Source organism: Triturus cristatus, chromosome 1_2 (genome assembly GCF_964204655.1).
Source record: "Triturus cristatus chromosome 1_2, aTriCri1.1, whole genome shotgun sequence".
Classification (NCBI taxonomy): Eukaryota; Metazoa; Chordata; class Amphibia; order Caudata; family Salamandridae; genus Triturus; species Triturus cristatus.
In genome coordinates this window covers 769648435-769668572 of record NC_140580.1, presented here as the reverse complement: position 1 = coordinate 769668572, position 20138 = coordinate 769648435, and the positions used below count along the sequence as shown (strand labels likewise).

General features: G+C 45.3%; 1 protein-coding gene across 2 annotated transcripts in view; it reads left to right on the top strand.

Annotated features, from left to right (window-relative positions):
* WDFY4 (WDFY family member 4) overlaps window positions 1-20138 on the top strand; it is an 821140-nt gene that overhangs the window by 144144 nt on the left and 656858 nt on the right. For both annotated transcript variants that reach the window (XM_085608765.1, XM_085608766.1), the window contains 3 exons: window positions 11639-12060; window positions 17017-17131; window positions 17230-17336. In XM_085608765.1, coding sequence (XP_085464891.1) covers window positions 11680-12060; window positions 17017-17131; window positions 17230-17336 — 603 coding nt within the window. In that variant the 5' untranslated portion in view covers window positions 11639-11679. The remainder of the gene's footprint in view (window positions 1-11638; window positions 12061-17016; window positions 17132-17229; window positions 17337-20138) is intronic.

Below are 20138 nucleotides of genomic sequence, written 5' to 3'. Positions count from 1 at the left end.
AGTGCTGGAACAAAACGGGCTCACGGCCCAGTGGGACAAGTGCAAGTTCGGACTGGGGAAAGTCACATACCTGGGGCACGAAATCAGTCAGGAAGGCATAAAACCCAAGGCATCCAACGTAGCTGCCATCAGAGATGCACCCACGCCCACTAGCAAGGAGGAGGTACGGACATTCTTAGGGATGGCTGAGTTCTACAGCAAGTTCGTCTCCCACTTTGCATCAAAGACGCACCACCTGAGGTCGATCCTGACGGAGAAAACAGCGTTCTCATGGAAGGAGGAACAAGAGAGAGAGTTCGAGGAAGTGAAGAGAGAAATCTGTGGCGCCATACCCATCCAAGGGTTTGACCCGTCGGCTCCCACGACCTTGACCACAGACGCTAGCTACCGAGGCCTCGGAGCAGTGCTCACGCAACAGTCGGCGCGAGGAGTGACAGCGACAATCAGCTTCGCGTCCCGCACGCTGGCTGACAATGAACGCAAATTCAGCGTGATTGAAAAAGAAATGCTGGCGGTCGTATGGGCAGCGGAAAGATTCCGGCAGTTCCTGTGGGGAGGACGGTTCCTCTTACGAACAGACCACAAACACCTGATTAAAGTGCTCACGTCCAACGGCCACGAGCACGCTACCCCAAGAATTGCGAAGATGACACTGCGACTCCTCGACTACGTGTACGACGTAGAGTACATCCCAGGCACCAAGAACCGCGTGGCGGACTACCTGAGCAGGGCGGCGGCAAAGGAACCGGCAGAGGCGCAAGACGCAGAGACTTGGGCCGAGTACGCAGTGGCGTTCATGAGCGATCACGAAAGAGCAATCAGCAAGCAGGAGTGGGAAGAAGAGTATGGGTCCGATGAGAAGGTGAAGGCGGTCAAAACGTACGTGACGCAGGGGTGGCCGGAGAAGAGGTTGCTTGGAGAAGAACTAAAACAGTACTGGGAAGTCAGGGAAGAATTGTCGCTGGGGGACAACCCGTGTTTTCTGCTCCGAGGCAACAAGGTAGTACCCCCGACGGCGCTGAGGCCCAGAGTGGTGGCTCTTGCCCACGAAGGACATTTGGGCATCGTGAAAACGAAGGGAAGAGTGAAGGAGGACTATTGGTGGCCAGGGTTGGACCTCGCGGTGGAAAGACACGTCAGAACGTGTGAGCAATGCAACAATGCAGACAAGACGCAGAAAGTGCTGCGCCCACCGCTGGGACGCTTCGACTTCCCGGAAAACCCGTGGGAAGAGATCTCCATAGATGTTCTAGGTCCCATACAAGACGCCAGTGGCAACCAGAAGTATCTCACCGTGGTCGTGGACAGGTACTCGAAGTGGCCAGAAGTCCATGTGGATGACAACGCAGAGACAGATACCATCCTGGGATTCCTCACGGAAGTGTTCATCAGAGAAGGGATCCCCAAGGGAATCCTCAGTGACAACGGCCCACAGTTCACATCCACGAAGTGGGAGGCCTTCATGGACAGGAACGGGATAACTGTCAGGCGCACGCCGGTCTACCACCCTGCTGGGAATGGAGCAGTGGAGAGATTCAACAGGGTGATAATGGGGTCAGTGCAAGCGGCAATCGGCCAGGGAGCAAGCTGGGAGAAAGAACTCAAGCGTATGCTATGGGCGTACCGGATAACTCCCTCGTCCACAGGCTACAGCCCATTCCGCATTCTGAGAGGAAGAGAACCGTTCACCCGAGACAATGTAGCTTGGAAGAGGCTCACGGTGCAGAGTCATTGGTCACCGGCAGTGGTGCGCAGAAACTTGGAGAAAGCACAAGCCGTATACACGAACTACTACGACGCAAGGCACAACACCAAGGAAGCCGCCTTGGAGAGAGGAGAGTGGGTGAGGGTGAAACTGCCTACACAGGGAAGGAAAGGGGACAGTAAGTTCACGCCCCCCTTCCAAGTGGTTGAACCCTATTCCACATCAGCCTTACTGAGTGACGGGAAGATTTGGGCACAAGATCGGATGGCAAGATGCACCAGAATCAATGAGACTGAACGGAACTTGGAGCTGGACGGCGAGGCAGGAGCTGGGGCCACACCGGCGGGGAAAGGCGAGAGTAGGAGACCAGAGGGGGAAGCAGGAAGCGTTCACTATACTGAAAAGTATCCCTCTAGACCTATCTTGCTTTACTTAAAGTGGGTACAGATGGTAATAGATATCACAACAATATTTTCATTTTTACAGCTTTTTATTATTTGTATTTATTTTTTCTTTATAATTTATACTTATTCACAACAATTCCTCATACTGTGCAATTCATCTCCATTTAAATAAATAGTTATTTCTTTATATACAATACAGAGTGTCAACAAATATTTTTTTGGTTATCAAACCATGTGAGTGTCACCAATGATTCGTAACAAATGAGAATATCCCCACACCAATCACACCTCTAAGGAATCTACATACATATCACATTCATACAACAACTTGCATACAGCACCCCAAGTGGAGAAGAACAGCAATGGTAAAGCTTGTCCAAGACAGGGCAAGCCGTTGAGTCTTCTGACAGGTAGCTAAACAATGGGGTGTCTCATACTATCCGGTCGACGCACGTTTCGGTGGCCTGATATTCTTCGATTGCCACCTTCATCAGGACCTGTTGCTACATGAATTAATCACGGGCAAAGGTGGGGACCTGTACAATCTTGTACCAGTCGAGTTGGCTCACTGGTAATGATGTAGAGATGTATAGTTTTCTGGATATCACAGGAAAAACGCCTTACTGGCTGTTACTCATAATAATCTGAGTCACTCTCCCACTATGGAGTGAGGCCATATGGACGCCACGTACTCAATTTCTGATGTCTTGTAGTTTAGGAAGGTTTTTTTTCCAACCAGGATGCCAAAATCCTCGGGGAACTTATTTAAGACTGTTCACAGTTTCATCTGTTCCGATATCCTCGATTATTTTTCCTTATTTGTCTTGATTGATATGGCTGTCTTCGTTGAAGGTCAGCATTAGTATTTCAGTGCTTTAGCCAGCGCTTTCAGTCGCTAGTATATAATTTTCCCCCGGGAGTCCTGGCGTAGTCCTGCTCCTTACCAAGCAGGAAGCGTTCCCAAGAGATCCTGGAGTCCAAGAGGAGGGGAAGTCGAGGCTCCGGGACTTGGTGACCGAGGGACTGAGTTAGGTGGGGCTGAGCCCCAAGAAGCGTGTGGGGAAGCGGATCCGAATGAGGGGGGCAATACCCCGACCGCAGGCGCAGGAAGCAGGAGGACACGCTGCGGAAGAAGAATACTGCTCCCACGAAGGTTCGAGGAGTTCAACCTAGACCACAAGTAAGACTGTTCTATTGTTAAGAGGGACATTGACTATTGTGTTGTAAAGGGGGGAGATGTGGTGTTGCGGTCTAGTCGACGGCACGCTAGGCGTGACGTCACCGGACATCCGGCGGCGGCCATCTTAGGGGCGCATTAGCGCGCCGATTCGAATAGCAGAAGGAGCTCCGTGCCGGCGCTCTTGCTGGAGTGTGTAATCCATGAATAAACCCCTCAACCCTTGCCTACTGTCTTAGTCATCTGTGGTGGGGCATTGTACAGGAAGAAAGGGGCAACATTACACAGGGTCATTCAAATTGATGTGGTTCATTTGCCTTTTCTAAAAAAGAAGGCTTGTAGGAGTTATTATTTATCCTTTTCACACTCCCTCCACTCCACGCCTCCTAAGGACCCATATTTGATCCCTGTGCATTTTAACTCAGTCATTCTTATAACAAACATCTGTCATTCCGATTTTTACCCCTAGATCGTATTTTTCATCTTGGATTTTCTTGGTGACAGTAAACTTAATCTAAGTGCCATCAAGCTTGGAATGGAGCTAATTATTACTAAATACTAACACGAGCCTTGGTTTTCCTTTGTATACAGGTGGAGATGTTAGTGATATGCTACTGACATAACTACTATTGTCATGACTGAGGCGTCCACAAAGATAGGAGCAATCCCCGCTACTTGCGGGTCACTGGCACACTAGCAGATCGGGACTGGATTCATGCCCCCTTGTTGACACGCTCGGTAATCAGTCATTCAGCACTGAGTCCTTGAAGGCACTCAATGAATTTACCACTTTAAGAAAGGCACTAAACAATTAAATTAATCTACTCGAAATATCACAATCACATAGTGAACTTCCCATGAGCACGTCAGTATGTCGTTTCTAAAAGACGCGTTTTCAGCTTGTTGCAAACATATTAGCAGTTTTATGGTGCCAGCTGGGAGAAAATCAGCATTAAAAGCAGAAGCTATAGCGGCACGTTGCAGCAAGATGGGTGTGGGGATGACGATAGAGGGACGAACAGAAAATGTGCACGCGGCGACTGCCTTTACTAGTGGCGAAAAAAAAAGTCCCCAGTGTATCACGCCTCCAGTAAAGCATCCAATCCCCGCGTGCACATCTTCTGTCTCGTTTGTGTCCCGGTGTGCACACTGGAATCGTACCGATTCCAAAAGGCCTCTGCATGGCAGAGCAGCGAATGCGCTGCTTTCGCCAGGCCGAGACCTAAAAATGCGTTTGACTTTCACATTTTTCCAATATCTTCAGTGGTATTACCGTGCCCTTCAAATGCATAGATTCTGCAGAAAATGTGAGGAAAATACGAGGTGAAAGTGGGGTTCTTCAAACCACAGTTTATTCACGTATTTCCCGCTTCCTTCTATTTATGGGTAAAGTATGTCTTATGTGGTTTTCAGTTATATTACAAACATACTTTTCCATTTGCTTTAAGAGAGCGAGCTAGCAGCGTGACAGATTTCAGCGTTACTGCTTAAGGAATGCCACGCCTCTAGTCCAAAAGGAGGCAAAACAAAAACACAGTTGCCCAAAAAAGAAATTACATGGAGGTCTATACGTGCTTACCTTTATCTGCTCAAAACATTACACTAGTAAGTAAAGCGCGAGTTCCTCAACTAAGTGCACAAAAAATAAAAACACATAGACCGGAGCATGCGCAGTTTTGTGCTTCCTGATTCCAGCACAGGACAAAACACAATCTTCCGACTGGGAGCATTCCGGTGCGGCTGACAGTAAAACAAGAAAACTGCATCTTTGTAGAAAGATGCGGTGTGCTATAAGCCCATTATCCACTCATGTGGAACCGTTAAGTCTGTATGAGTAAATAATGTGCGGGAGAAAAGTGAGCTTGAGGAGAAACAATCCTGCCAAGCACCACGCATCAGGCGTTAGACTAACGCATTTCAGTGTGGTGCTCCGCATCACCGCATTGAAATGTATAGTCACGCATATCTGCATATGTCAGCTGTCCCTGTGAAGTGCTGTGGAAGGAACTGAGTGTGTGGCAGGTGGCAGCGTGCTGCCTGTGGTGTGTGCGCGCTGCTCCTGCAGGCTTGGGGCACTGCTGGCAGGCTCATAGTGCTGTACTGTATCAGCGCGTGGCTCTGAGTCAGACAAAGTTACTTCAGGGCAGGGCCCACTCAGGTTGTTTGAAACAATTTGCAGGTGGCACCGTGGGGGGACGTCATGTCCTGCTGCCAGAGCACCGCAGGAAGTTTGTGAGGAAGGCAGGCGTAGGGACTCACTGATTTGCAGGTATCACTCGGCTCTCAGTGCTGCTGTCAGCTGCGAAGCGCTTGCTGCCGCCCTGCTGGCCCCGCTGTGCGGTGTATGATGCCCGCCGCCCGCTGCGAACTCAATATTGCTGATCTGGCCAAGAGGCAGTGCAGTGTACATCGTCGAAGTCATCCATCACACACATTGACCAGATATGTTCATACAGCGGCTGCCAGGACAGACCGGGCTCACAGCAGGGACAGTCCGCCTGAACTAAAGTGGGCTGCAGCATTCCGAACAGAAATGATTGCCATGAGGGGTCGCTCATTGTCTGAGCCTGGCACCCTGCTGCAGAGATTCACAGACGCCAGACACCCTGCCTCTCTACCCTTACATATATATCTCTGTCCCTCACGTAGTCACCGCAGCTTGCCCCTCCCACCTCTTGTACCTTGAGAAGAGGCAACAGGGCCTCAGAGTCCCAAGGACTCGCTCATCTCTGCCCGCCCTGTGTGCCGGCAGCCATGGTTCACTGTGAGCACTGAATCTGCTTGCTCCGCTCAGGCGACAGGGCAAGGCCACCACTCAGGCTCCTCTCCTGCCACGCCCTGCTTGGGATCTTCAGAGAACTGCGTCCTCACTTGACCCCACGCTCAAGCCATCACTAAGAACAGTAGCACAGAAATTAGTTGAATTGAACTCTGTATTTACACCAGTCTCAACCAGTGCACCTCGCATTCTATCTTCTAATACTAGTCTCTCTGGCTCCACTGTTAGTTACACTGTACTTTTCAGGAATCCTGTAGTGGAGCGAGCCCTTAGCAACGTGACATAAGTTGACTTCACACAGCACTTTTTTCACACATGTAGCATGACCCTACATGAGTTCTATGAGTGTGTCTGCAGCCTGGGTGTCCCTTTAGGAGTGTGTGAGGCATGGTAGGGCAGGAGGAGCACCTCAGGACTCCGGGAGGGCTGGAGGTGCCATGGGGCAGTGGTGTTAGGTGCTTAGAAGCAGAGCACCTCGCAAATTTACACCTGAAGCAGGAGGCTGCATGTGCTCTCTGTACCTGCAGCCTGGGTGTCACCTTAGGAGGTAAGTGGCATGGTAAGGTGGACGGAGTGCCCTAGAACTCACGGAGGTCCTGGGGGTCAGTGACATGAGGTGCTTAGAAACAGAGCGCCTCGCACATTCACACCTATGTGCCCTTCCACATCTAGTGCTTTGCAGCAGTTTTAAGATCATCTTAGAGTTTCTCGCTGCTCAAATTGGTGTAATTTCTGATATGTATATGTTTCCCCTGTCTTCATTGCTTGATTTTGCTTGCAATAAAGTGTCACTCATAGTCGTTGAAATGCCACTCATAATTGCACTGAAAGTATGAAAAATTAACACATAGCAATCTGAAACCTTGGCAGTTATGGAGAAAGTACAAATGAGGTGCAGGTGTAGGTTTCCATGTATACTATTGGGTTGGGGATGCCATGTGATGCATCCAACCTGTTCCAATCCCTCCTGCACAGAAATCTACCTAATATAGATCTCAGAATAGGGAGAATGGAGCCTGCTGTGAAAAAGCAAATGTTTCCCTTTTTTCACGTAGTGGAAACAGTTTTGTCAGTGGCGAAAACCTTTCCTCTGCCCCCCTCCCAACATATCTGTGGAAGATCTATTCTCCTTCCAATTTAGGAAGAGGAGTACATTTCCAACCATTTTCAGGGTGGGAAAGGGTTGGGTCAGAATGTGGGAATGCCCACAAACATGTCCAAAAATGAAAAGTATGCAGTTCCTCAGGGTAAAGGGAGAGAGAGTTTAAATGTCAAAGAGACTGTGTATGAGAGGAGAGGAGTTCCTCTAGTCGGAACTAGGGTCCTCACACACCAAGCAAGCTAGGTGTCATGCTTCATCATATGGACCTGCTCCTCGTCGGGTCGGCGCTGCAATACCCGACGGGCACCCATAAAGGGGCTCTTTAGCGGAGATCTTCTGTTCCTGGCCGTATGGTGCAGTGCGTGTGAGGGGTCTAGTGGTGTAGATGTAAGTGAGTGTAGGTGATTTAAAACAAGTTGGATAGTCCAAAATAAGACTGTATTGGGGATGGCTACCCACTTGGTTAAAAACAAAAACAGAGTGGCAGCTTGTTGACGTCAGGGTTCAGCTTAGCTATGCTCATCTATGGTGGTCAACATGTTTCATGCCTCGCGGTGCTAGTGATCCTTGGCAATTCTTCAGGACCTATTGAAATGTCAACTATCTACACAGTGCCCACAACATACAAGTTCATTCCTTACAAGGCTAACCACACCTTTGTAAAACACTTCCCACCCTTTTGATGGGGTTTACCTCTGTGGATATCTCTGAACTCTTAGCGGAGAAATATGCAATAATAAATCAATTTATGCCTTTCAGGGATTCATTTGTTAATACCAGGGAGATGTAAATGGAGGTTCTTTTGGCTATAAATATACGATTATGGATGAAAATACTTTTGTGAACTTGGCCCAAATGATCCTTCTGAAATGTGCCTATAGGTGCTGAAAGTTCTAGCACTATATTTTATTATCTTTAAAATGAAATCCGCCCTCCTGAAAAATGTTGGTGCTGCCCATAAAAAGTACAGCAACCCTGAAGTGTTTGAATGTAATTGTGAAATGGCGGTATGTGATGGACTCCTCAAGCCATTTTCACTCAGCCAACCAAGTGACAATGACCCCATAACCTTGACTGCATTTTCATCTTAAGGCGGTTCTAGTTGGCTATCTTACACACACATACCTCAGCACCCTGCCCTGTAGGATTACCAGGGCCTGCTATAGGGGTGACCTATGAGAGTATATGTGTTGTAATGGGGTGGGATATAGGGTACCTATATCCCTGTAAGGGGTGCTAGCACCACCTTACCCAGACTACAGTAGTGGTCTGGTGGTGTCAGTTTGTATGGCTGTCCCAGGGTGGCACAATACATGCTGCAGCCCTGGTAGGCCTACTGAGGGACCCATGCCCTGGCTACCTAGGGTACCATCTACAAGGGACTGGCAGGGCACCCTCAGCATCCAATTGGTTGGTACCTAGGGTACTCACATCGTTTAACAGAGGAAGCAGATAGGCTGGGGTCCTGGATAGCAGGGCCACAGCCTGGCTAAAGTCATAAAAACAGTCCAAACATCATCAAAAAGTTGGGGGCAACTATGCAGTCGATGCCACTCTCCTACACAATGCCACCAGCAGGGGTCCACAGACGGCTCACTACTGCTGCTGGGAGAGCTGCAAATACAACCTTGACTCTTGCGGGGAGGGCAATAAAGCGGCAAAATGCAATTTTGGTTCTGCTGATGAAAATGCTTGCAGTATTTCTGCTGTAGCCTTGCCCCTTGCTCTGTTAAAATTGCCTCCAGCCCACTCAGAATGTGGATCCTTGGAGGTACTTGGTACCAATTCCAACTCTAAGAAACATTCAGACAAAGAGTCTAGAGGATGCTAATAGTTATGAACCACAGGTCAGTCTATGACAGTATCTTCGGATGTATGACGTTACAACGCGTGCTGTTACAACGCGTGCTGTTACAACGAAACTTTTACAACGCAAGTGGATTTACAACGCTATGCCATTACAACGCAAGTCTTTACATCGACTTGCGCTAGATGGTGTGCTAACATTAGAAAAGTGTAATTTACTATTCCAACTCCAGTCCACTTAACAGTAGGGAAGGTGTTGGGATAGTAAACTACACTATTTGTAACGTTAGCATGCCATCTAGCGCAAGTCGATGTAAAGACTTGCGTTGTAATGGCATGCGTTGTAAATCCACTTGCATTGTAACAGTTTCGTTGTAATGGTAGTGCGTTGTAAAAGTTGCGTTGGAAAGGTTGTTTACCGTATCTTCCAATCAGAACTATCTTTACCTCTGAGAGAATATTCTGTGTGATTAAAACAAGGTATGTCTACCAACAGTGGTTCAGCCAGCCATCCTCCCAGAAATGGTTTACTTTGCCTCTTGCTGCCTTGCAATACCGAATCAGCTAATAGTCACAGCCATGCAGAATGCATCCACCTCCTTGTAACCGGGCAGTCGACTTTGCCGCCATGTCATTCTTAGCAAGACAAGCTTGGGTTTTGACTCGTAGGCAGCAGGGCCAAGTCAAAAATAATGAATAGAACAAAAAGAATGCCGGTGCTGCGCTAGACTTTTGGAAAAGTTTTGACAAATGAACCGATTAAATCAAATCCATTTTAACCATTTATTGGTTGATTTTAATCAAAAGAAATTTTATGCAATTTTTCTTATTATTTTGCACGGTAATATTAGAATAATTCAACCATATCTACAACAATAAGAACAAACATTAAGAAGCATTTTAAATATTTACATCACATTACATATACACATACGAATCACCACACAGCTAGCATACCTCAAACATTCAGACAATGGACAACAGTCAATTTACACTTATATGTACAAAAAACCATAAGTGAAAAACATTTGCACTATTTCAAAAGCGTCTATTTTTAGATTTGTTTGGCAGTTATTTGACTGAAGGCGAAGACAGGTCAGAGTAGGTCAACGCGTTTCGAATCCCTTCACCGGGGATTCTCATCAGGACCAAAGCTATCTGGGAGACACCCCTCAAACAAGCTATTTACAAGCCGCTAGACTTCAAAAACGAGCCTTACCTAGAATTTGAAATGACGCAAACAAGGCTCTGATTGGATGGTAGAAGAATGTCCAATACAAAAATCTGTGAACAGCAGAGTAGAAAAAAACCGTTTTTTAGAACAAGGAATAGAGAAAGGAAACCTGCTTCTACCCCGGTATCTGGTGGCTAAAGAATAAAATAAACTTACTAGCAGGTGTATGTGTTGTCTTATTTAAACGTCTGTGGCCCCTTATTTTATCCTGGGCGATGTAGGAAAGCACAAGTCAGGAGTTGTAAGTCGAAATGATTCACCAGCCGAAATCTGCACAACAATTAAGAACACAGACATTAAACCATTGTAGTCTGTGTCATTTGATGCTATAGCATCAAATGACACAGACTACAAAACGGTTTTTTTCTACTCTGCTGTTCACAGATTTTTGTATTGGACGTTCTTCTACCATCCAATCAGAGCCTTGTTTGCGTCATTTCAAATTCTAGGTAAGGCTCGTTTTTGAAGTCTAGCGGCTTGTAAATAGCTTGTTTGAGGGGTCACTTAGTCCAACTCAGCGCTGTTTGTTTCTTTGTCTCCCAGATAGCTTTGGTCCTGATGAGAATCCCCGGTGAAGGGATTCGAAACGCGTTGACCTACTCTGACCTGTCTTCGCCTTCAGTCAAATAACTGCCAAACAAATCTAAAAATAGACGCTTTTGAAATAGTGCAAATGTTTTTCACTTATGGTTTTTTGTACATATAAGTGTAAATTGACTGTTGTCCATTGTCTGAATGTTTGAGGTATGCTAGCTGTGTGGTGATTCGTATGTGTATATGTAATGTGATGTAAATATTTAAAATGCTTCTTAATGTTTGTTCTTATTGTTGTAGATATGGTTGAATTATTCTAATATTACCGTGCAAAATAATAAGAAAAATTGCATAAAATTTCTTTTGATTAAAATCAACCAATAAATGGTTAAAATGGATTTGATTTAATCGGTTCATTTGTCAAAACTTTTCCAAAAGTCTAGCGCAGCACCGGCATTCTTTTTGTTCTATTCTAGCCATGTCATTCTTGGCAATTTCCCTGCTTGGTATAGCAGAGATGTTCTGAGAGCACTGACGACACAGACTGCGTGTACGCACAGAGGTTGCCGTCATGGGCTCTCTATGCTATGGAAGGAAGAGCCACATTACAGGGTGCTGGTCTATGGACCCCAGGTGATGTGGGACCACAATGAAGGGCTTAATTTCGGATGAGGCAAAGAGAAAGGCCCTGCAGACTTCAAAGGATACGCGACACGTTCCTGGTGAGTAATAGCTGTCTACATTTCTTCATCCACAATCAATTTGAGAATAAATAATGTTGAGTAATGAACAATGGCATCCTGTGCAATTTATGATATATCAGAATGAATGTGCTGAAGTAATGTGCTTTATTGGTCCCATAATCTCCTGAATTTAATATTTTTCTATTATTTTTAGCCCAGTGGCCCAACATGAAGATAAACTGAGAAGACACTCCAATGGAACACATGCTAATGATGGGCAAGGAAGAGGGAGGACAGAAGAGCCAGGAAATGAGGCCGGAGCCAAGCAAAAAAGAAGATGCAGAGGCGGGCAGCGAAAAGGGTCCAGAGACGGTCCAGGAAGAGGGACCAGAAACGGGCATGGAAGATGCGACTGGGATGGGCAAGGAAGAAGCGCCAGGGTCAGACAAGAAAGAAGAGCCAGGAATAACCAAGGATAGAATGCGAAGGTCTATACCTGCGTGGAAGCTGCAGCGCCCATTGGAACTCTGGGAATCTCTCAGCAGCCAATTCCTGGAATACCAAGAGTCATGTCCATTCCTTATCCCAGAAGAACAACATCGGAGGCTCTGGGCTCTCAACTCTCTCTTCTTAAAGGTCTGTTGTTGCCATATTTTTTTGCAATGAGAGCTGGATTCTCCTAGATGTTCCAGATGTTTAACAAGGCCATTAGAAACATTAAAGAAAGGTCTGTTATCAGTCCAATAATGCCTTCTACCTTAAAAAGTTATTTTAAAATGCACGTCATCTTTTTAGGAAGTATGTCCTGCAACTATGCCCAGTCCAAGTAGGTCTCCTTTTACCTCCCCTTTTTCAGTCCAAGATGTTCTTACTTGACTCGTTTGATCCAGCAAAGAACCCTTATTTTACATCTCTGTCACCCCAATTTAGTCTCTCTCTGTACGCTCGCTATTCATCTTTTCTACAACATAAATCTTCATTATGCTCCCTTTCTACACAAATAAAACTCTCATTGTCCTTTTTTCTTAGTCCATTAAGCCTCTCCATTGCTCTTCCTTATCATTCTTGCAAAGTGATATTTTCTGATTCACTCCATCCCTATGGTATACCCCACCATCTTGAAGTGACCTTCCATTGCCTTACCTCATCACCCCACTGAAATTACTTACATTGTTCTCATCACCTCAACAACAATATTAATTAGTATATTCCCCTCCTACCACCCCAGCAGACCTTCAGTTGGCTTACCTTAACATTACACCACAACCCCATTGCTGTCTTCTGTAATTTCCACCATAAATTCCTGTTCCTATTGCTCAGTAATGTTTTCCCAAGAAGAACCTTATTGGTCCTTCTTATCAATTAAATGTAACCATTCATTTGTGACTCCTTTGAGCCCAATATGCCTCGCTTCCCCTAAGGCCATTCCTCTCGTAGGTATTGTCTCTTGTGGTGATGGAGAAATTACTGGTGTAGAGTTGGTTTGGAGTCTTTGTACTTGTCGTTAAATGGTATCGGATTGCTATGCTTCAATTGTCTCTCCATTTCTAATTTGGATTGATATGTATAGTGTTCTGATTTTGGCATCCAACATGAAAAACATGCTTGCCTCAACTCTTGCTAAAATGGTGCCTTCTCTTTTGGCACCCTTAGAACATCCCTCTATTGTGTGCACTGTTTTGACATCATGAGAGCATACCTCACACACCGGACCCATGGCTCACCCAACTGGAAACGTCCTTTAGAACGAAGCCGGAATCACGCCGGGCCTTCACAGTGCCTGCAACTGAACTAATGCATCTTTAGCATGCAATTGTTCTGCACGCAAGTCATTACAGCGACTTGCTTTAGGGAGGCGCAATGTTGGAGTGACTGTTACAATGACTTGCTTTTTGGGTGGCGCAATGGTGGAGTTGTGTTGCAACTAAAGTCCGGCGACACCTCCCCTACTATTGCACAGTCTGGAGTTGGAATAGTAAATTAAACTATTCCAACTTGCCCCCCTTAGGCAAGTCATTAAATCAATTTGCGTGCAGAACAAATGTAGGCTAAAGACGCATTCGTTCAAATAACGAGCTCCTAAGGTATGCATGAAAAATGCATGCGGAATTCCGTCATACATTCCACCCAACTGGCCATAACCTAACAGCCATCCGTGACACTACTGTATTTTCTAATAATATACTCCATATACTGTAGCAACTCTACTCATAAACATACTCTTATTCCACGTGCTTAAACCTTTCGTAGACTCTCACAAGAATTTCTCCTTATATTTGTCCACCTTTAAACGTCAAAGTATTGTACTGGATTGTATTATCTTAATACTTTCCATACTTCTTGGGAGACCAAATGATTCTGAAGAATACTGCTGCTCAAAAACATCCACCACTTCTCCTTAACCTCAGACATCGCTACCAATGTGTTGTCCAGCCCCTTTCCCAGACCCAAGCCGCTGTCTGTCCTAGATGAAATGCTTGTCAGTCTCAGTTCTCATCCTCATCTTCCACTCTTCTGCCATTGAGGTCCTAGACTACACCACCCAGCTCCAGGACCTGAGACTGAGTGTGTGTACTATTGTACTAGTCAGTGGTCTTGTTGCAACCCTTCCTCAAAAAGTGACCTCCCTGATTGGTCCTGTGCCCTCTCTAATGGAATTGTCCTATTCCTGCTCCAAATTAATTTGCTCTATTTCCCTCCTTTTCATACCTGAGGTCATTTAATTTTGGACACTGCATGGCACACACTGCCTCTCAGGCCTCCACTGTGCAAACTACAGATACACCCTACTGCAGGTTACAAATTCTGAACACATAATGATGCTGAAGCCTTTCTATGAATTCAATTCAGAAACATGCATCGATCATGTGAGAGCCCATTTATTTGGGCAAGGTATTAGACCGGGCAGGACCCTGGCGTGGTACTTAGAGCCGACCTACACAATAGCCAAATAGCTGGCATAGTCAGGCATAGAGAGAAGGCCCCCTCTATGCCAGGTGAAATATTGGAGGCGTTGAAGGGTTTATTATTCAGATTTATATACCTCCAGGGCCCAAACAAGTGTGACTGCCATTGCTCACTATCTGGATCATATTGCTCTGAGCTGGATTGAGGGAATTGTTGAATCCTCCATTTACCCTGGAAGAAGACAAGAGAGCAATAATGAGTCTCGCTTGCAAAAATGCCCCTGCGGTGTGGTCTGGTATCCCTGTAGAGTTTGTACAAGGTCTATATAGATTTGATTTGCCCCTGGTTACAGGATGCATATCAGGATGTGGTATCCAAAGGTTCCTTCCTTCCTCTATAAGCGAAGCAATGATAACCCTTTTACAAAAAGCGGGTAGCAGCCTCACTCAGTGATTCTCCGATATGCCATTGTCCTTACTGATTGATAATAAAAAAATATTAGCCAAATTTCTTTGCGCAACATTTGCAACTTTTGATGAAGTTTTTGTTATTACCTGAGAAGTCAGGATTCATTCCTCACAGATCTGCGGCCTTTAATTTACTTACCCTCATGGCCGTGTTGCATCACATTGATACACAATTACTGGTGGTGGCGGTGGCGCATCTTGATGCAGAAAAGGCGTTTGATGACTTAGAATGTCTTTCCTGTTTGAAGCCCTACAACACAGGGGGCTGGGCACGTGGTTTCTGCAATACATAGCACATTGCATCAGGACCAGGTTTAATGGCCTACATTCCAAGATTTTCAATGTTCTCCGAGGTACGCGTCATGGCTGTCCCCAGCCCTAGTCATTTTTGCAATCTCGGTTGAGCGCCTCTCATGTTTCCTATGCGAGCTTCACACAACGCATGAGCTCTACCTAGGTGGCCGATCTCTGGTGGTGTCTTGATATGTGAATGGCATCATATTTTAGGTTCAAAGGCCGAAGGACAATTTGGCTCCAGTTGTCAGAGAGGTCGTCAGGTTTGGGTGCCGCTCAGCTCTACATATTAATTGGAACAAATCCACGGTATTTCCCTTGACTGACGTTACGTACGCCACCTCTTCCGGGTAGTCTCTAAAGTCTAGTGCTGAAGGCTTGGGTGTTCACGTGACACGTGAAACCTCGATGCTTCTTCACCATAACTGTGTAGCAGCGCTACAGAGGCACGTGGATTGAACAATGGATACGCCTATCACTTTCCCTAGTGGGTCATATTTCAATTATTAAAATGGTGGTGCTTCCAAAATGCCTGTATTTGTTCGCCAACATACCCATTAGGGTCCCAGTTTCATTCTTCAAGCAGTTACAGTAAACATTGAGCCTCTTAGGATGGGGGTGTAAGCAGTCGCACGTGAAATGGGAGGCCCGATGCGTCCCTTGAGAGCTGGTGGTCTGTCTGTCCCAGACTTTCATGGCTATTATTTTGTGCCACGAGTGCATTACATTAAATTCTGGATTTTGTGCGTAGAAATGCCGATTCACGCCAGAATAGAATTCCCAATGGCACGTTCTCAATCCCTTTTAGTGATGGTCTGCCAACAGCCGGGAGTGCTCATGAGCAATGTAGAGGTGCTCGGAAGGACGCCAGGCATGGTGGCTGCTGTCAAAGATAGTGAGTGGGTTGTCCGCTCTTATACGCCTCAGTCTTGCCAGCTCGACTGAAACTACTACTTCCTTCCACGTTGGACAAGCTGGCATCACACATTTTGAGTAAGGTGAATACACACACAATAGGGGACCGATTTCCCAATGGGGTAATTTAGTAGTCTCACTGAGTTACAGGACAGTGGAGGATGTTCTCTATGGTTGCGTTATTCTTTTCACTGACTTCCCAAGCCACCACCTGAATTCACTGTCCTCCCAAAAACTTAGGACGAGCAAATCTTTTTCTCGCTTGTATGCTGAGATCACCACAGACGCGTCACCTCTGGCACAGAGGAGCAGAATAGAGTGGGAAGTTGGCCTGGGGGTCCCAATTTCAGATTAGTGTTGGTCATACGTTTGCACACAGGTCAAAGACTCTCAACTCACATAGAGACATAACCATATTCAGCTCACATTTTTACATCCTTATAATATATCACCCCAGAGTGCATAGTTATAGCTTCCCCTGACGCTGAAGTGAAATGTAAGAAGTGTGGAATGTATCATGTAGGGTTCTTCCAAGTTGCTTGGGAATGTCCTAAACCGTTTTCATATTGGACCCAAGTGTTTGACTGTTGAGTGTAATGGTGGGAGCCCACTTGTCTAGGCAAGGGATTATTCCCTGCTTAATTTGTAAAAAAATAAGTGCCGGCGCCCTTGTCAGGGGTTCACTGCCGCTTGGACCACCCACTGCCCCTGCCAGCACTGCCAATGACAGTAGCAACACAACTACTAACCATCACACCCTACATTCAGACTTTTCAATGCGCCCAAAGCTCAAAGAACGGCTTGAGTGGCAGGTTTTAGTAATTTTAATGTACATTGAATCAATAAACAACCATTGTTGTGATTATCTCTCCATGAAACAAATGGCGCCACAATGTGACAAACTGTCATAAGTGCCGGCGCTGACAATAAAGTGCCGGTGCAGAGCACTGGATACCACCGGCTCAAATTAAGCACTGGATTATTCTTTTACGTTACTGTCCCCTTACAGGCATGCAATCACACTGCTGGCCTTGTCACAATGCCCAATATCCAGATTCTTGCCAAGGAATTGTCAGCGCTGCTAACAGTGGAGCTAAGGAAGAAGATTTCAAACAAGCCTGCAGGTAAAGCTTCTGTGCAGAGAGACTGATCTGCTTGAGTTAGAGACTGAAGCCTGTTCCCGAATTAACCTTTATGTGCATGTATTTTAATGTCATAACAGAGGAAGCTCGACTTGTCGTGCAGCGGTTCTTGCAGGAGGGAAGTGAGCTGGAGAACCAAGGATGCCTGCTGCTGAAATCCATCTACCTCCTCTCTCAGGGAGACCAGGTATGAGATCCATGCGCCTCCTCTCCTATTCATACCGCATATGAAAGCTCTGTTCTTCCTCTCCCATGCATACCAGATAAGAGATCCATATAGCTCGTCTCCCATAAATTCCCTGCATGAAATCCATATACCTCCCCTCTGATACATACCATGTATGAGATCCATATACCTCCTCTCCCATATGTACAGGGTATGAGGTTTATGAACCTCCTCCCTCATACTAATGAGGTGAGATCCATATACATCCTCCCCCATACATACAGAGTATGAGATACATATTAGGAATGTGCAAAAACTTGCATAATTTGCTTTTGTGTAATTGCGCAAAATTTCTTGACAGTTGTGCAAAATTATACACAAGCAAATCCTTCATTCAGCTCTATATTTTAGTGTGAACTGCATCCTCATGCCAGTCTTTTATTGTGCGAACCCGTTTTGAGGTAAAATTTGCATGAAAAACACAAATCTTGCAAGCAACAGACACGCATGTTCTGGTGGTTCGCATTATTACTAAACACTTGTGGTAAAAATGTGCATGCTACCAACAGCACATAAATATGTGACATGGCATAATAACATAATTTCGAGTCACAAGCAGAATGTGAAAGTCTAAAAAATACGTGAATTACGCAAGTGTAATTTAAACTTTTACCGGGTCTAATCCTTATATTTTCTCTCCCATCCATACACAGTATGAGATCCTTGTACCTCTACTCCCATTCATTCATGAGGGATCCATGTATCTCTTCTAACATCCATGCCAGTTAGGAGAACCATGGATATACTTTCCAGTCTAACCATGTTGGGTCCACCAACTTGCTCTTCCAGACACACACATGCCAGAACCTACCGGTGAATATACCTATTCAGCCCTCATTCTGTCGTAGTAACTTCCCTTTGATGAAGGTGTGATTACAGAGAAGTGCCCCCTCCTCACGACCAGGAAGAGAATCTGAACCCAAGTTAGGGTTTAGCAATACACACCAGTAACACAGGTATGAGAACCTTATGCCCCTACACCAGATGAATGCATGGCTATGACTGCTTTGTAGGTAGGGAGGGAGCTACCAAACTCTATTGGGCACCGAGCACAGCTAAAACACGTTAGCAAACAAATAGTGGAAGTGTGAAACATTAATATCTCTAGACATCCCACAATCCTCTTTTTAGTCATATGGAGGGTAAGCACTAATACAAGAGATATCTTTTGGGTTTACTTAGAGGTATTTTTATTATATCTAGATCCCTGCAATTATCTAGTTGATACTTATATCGAACTCCCTCAAAAGGTCCGTCTCATTGGTACTTACCTACTAGAAAGAGAGAAGGACACCGATGATAAAGCATACTACAAAAAATGGGGACGAGGTGTCCTTTTCCAAAGCCTTTTGATACCGATGATACAATAGGGTCCTAATACCCATGTTCCAATAAATTGTCACACTCTTTGTGGGATGCTATAAGATGAAGTGATTTGCCCAGAATCATACACCGCTTGAGACCAACATTCCAACCTGGGACCTCAGTTTTTCAATGTCTGCAGCTCTAGGATACATCTCTTCCCTTATTGAATCTTTCAGTTGACCTTCACAAGTGTCAGTACAACTCCTCGACACGCGAATTATGAGTGGAGCTGACCGAGAGGATTAGAGAAAGGATCTGAATGCCAGACTGGGTTCCTGTATGTGTCCTACCTATGTGACAAACCGAGTACAATAAGACAGCTTGTACAGCAAAGAAATAAAAACACTTCTTGTGACTCAAAACTCACATCCACTGTTTGGCATCTGAGGATAAGGGTGAGGTTGGAAGCACTATTTGCTAGTCATTGGGGCAAGAGCTGCTACCAATCCCCCAGGTCCGCCTTTTCTATGCTGCTTAGTCTCTGTGTGCTTCTTGATCTTGCAGAAGCTTTTCCTGAAGAATTTGAAGAATAGGATAGACTTAGAAGGTTACTTCTCAAAAGCATGAAAATAATTAGATATTTCAAGTACACTTCTTTACCGATCAGCAATGAAAAAGGTGTGAGAGATGCGGCCACTGCTGCTAGCGTCAAGAATCACTGTTCTCACTTTCTGCTCTTGTGGTGCATCTCGACTCGTCCTGGTGATTCGCTGAGCACAAAATACTTCTGTGAAGAAATATTTAAAGAATAATTTGGTACCTGAGATTTTACCTCTGTATCTTAGCTGTAGCCATTGTTTGGTATATTGCTGCCTGGTTTGGCATATCCTAATCTCTACAACTGTGTGATCCATAGAGAAATCCTATCCAGAATATGACTCCTGCCCTGTTTTTGTTCAGATTTAATCTCAGAACTGAAAAGGTATTTGAAATGTAAACCTTTTAGAAGGTTTCCAAATGATTTCTAATGCATAGAAATACGGCATAGTACTAATAGGGTTACATTTGTTTTACATAGTTTAAGTTCCTCAAAACATTTTTAAGTAATTGAAGTATACCTTATTCATGAATTTGTGGCACGGCTTCTCTGAAGGCAGGTTATAAATAAATACCTCTATTAATTAATTTAGTAATACATAAATAAACAAATGTATGAAAAAATCAAAAAGTTGGCAGGATTTTGCAGTTGGGGTGAGTGGTGCTACTGGTGGTAGAGGTTGGGGTCTTTGTGATATGAGCTGGTCTATGCTCCGGATGTCAACTGCTATTGAGTAGGGGGCTATAGCAATTGATTGAGATATTATTGCTTGATCTGTTCTGCTGCTCATGAGGGGACAGTCTGAGGAATGTGGAGACCGAATTGAGGGTTCAGTCGTTGCATCCAGTGTGCTGTTTCCT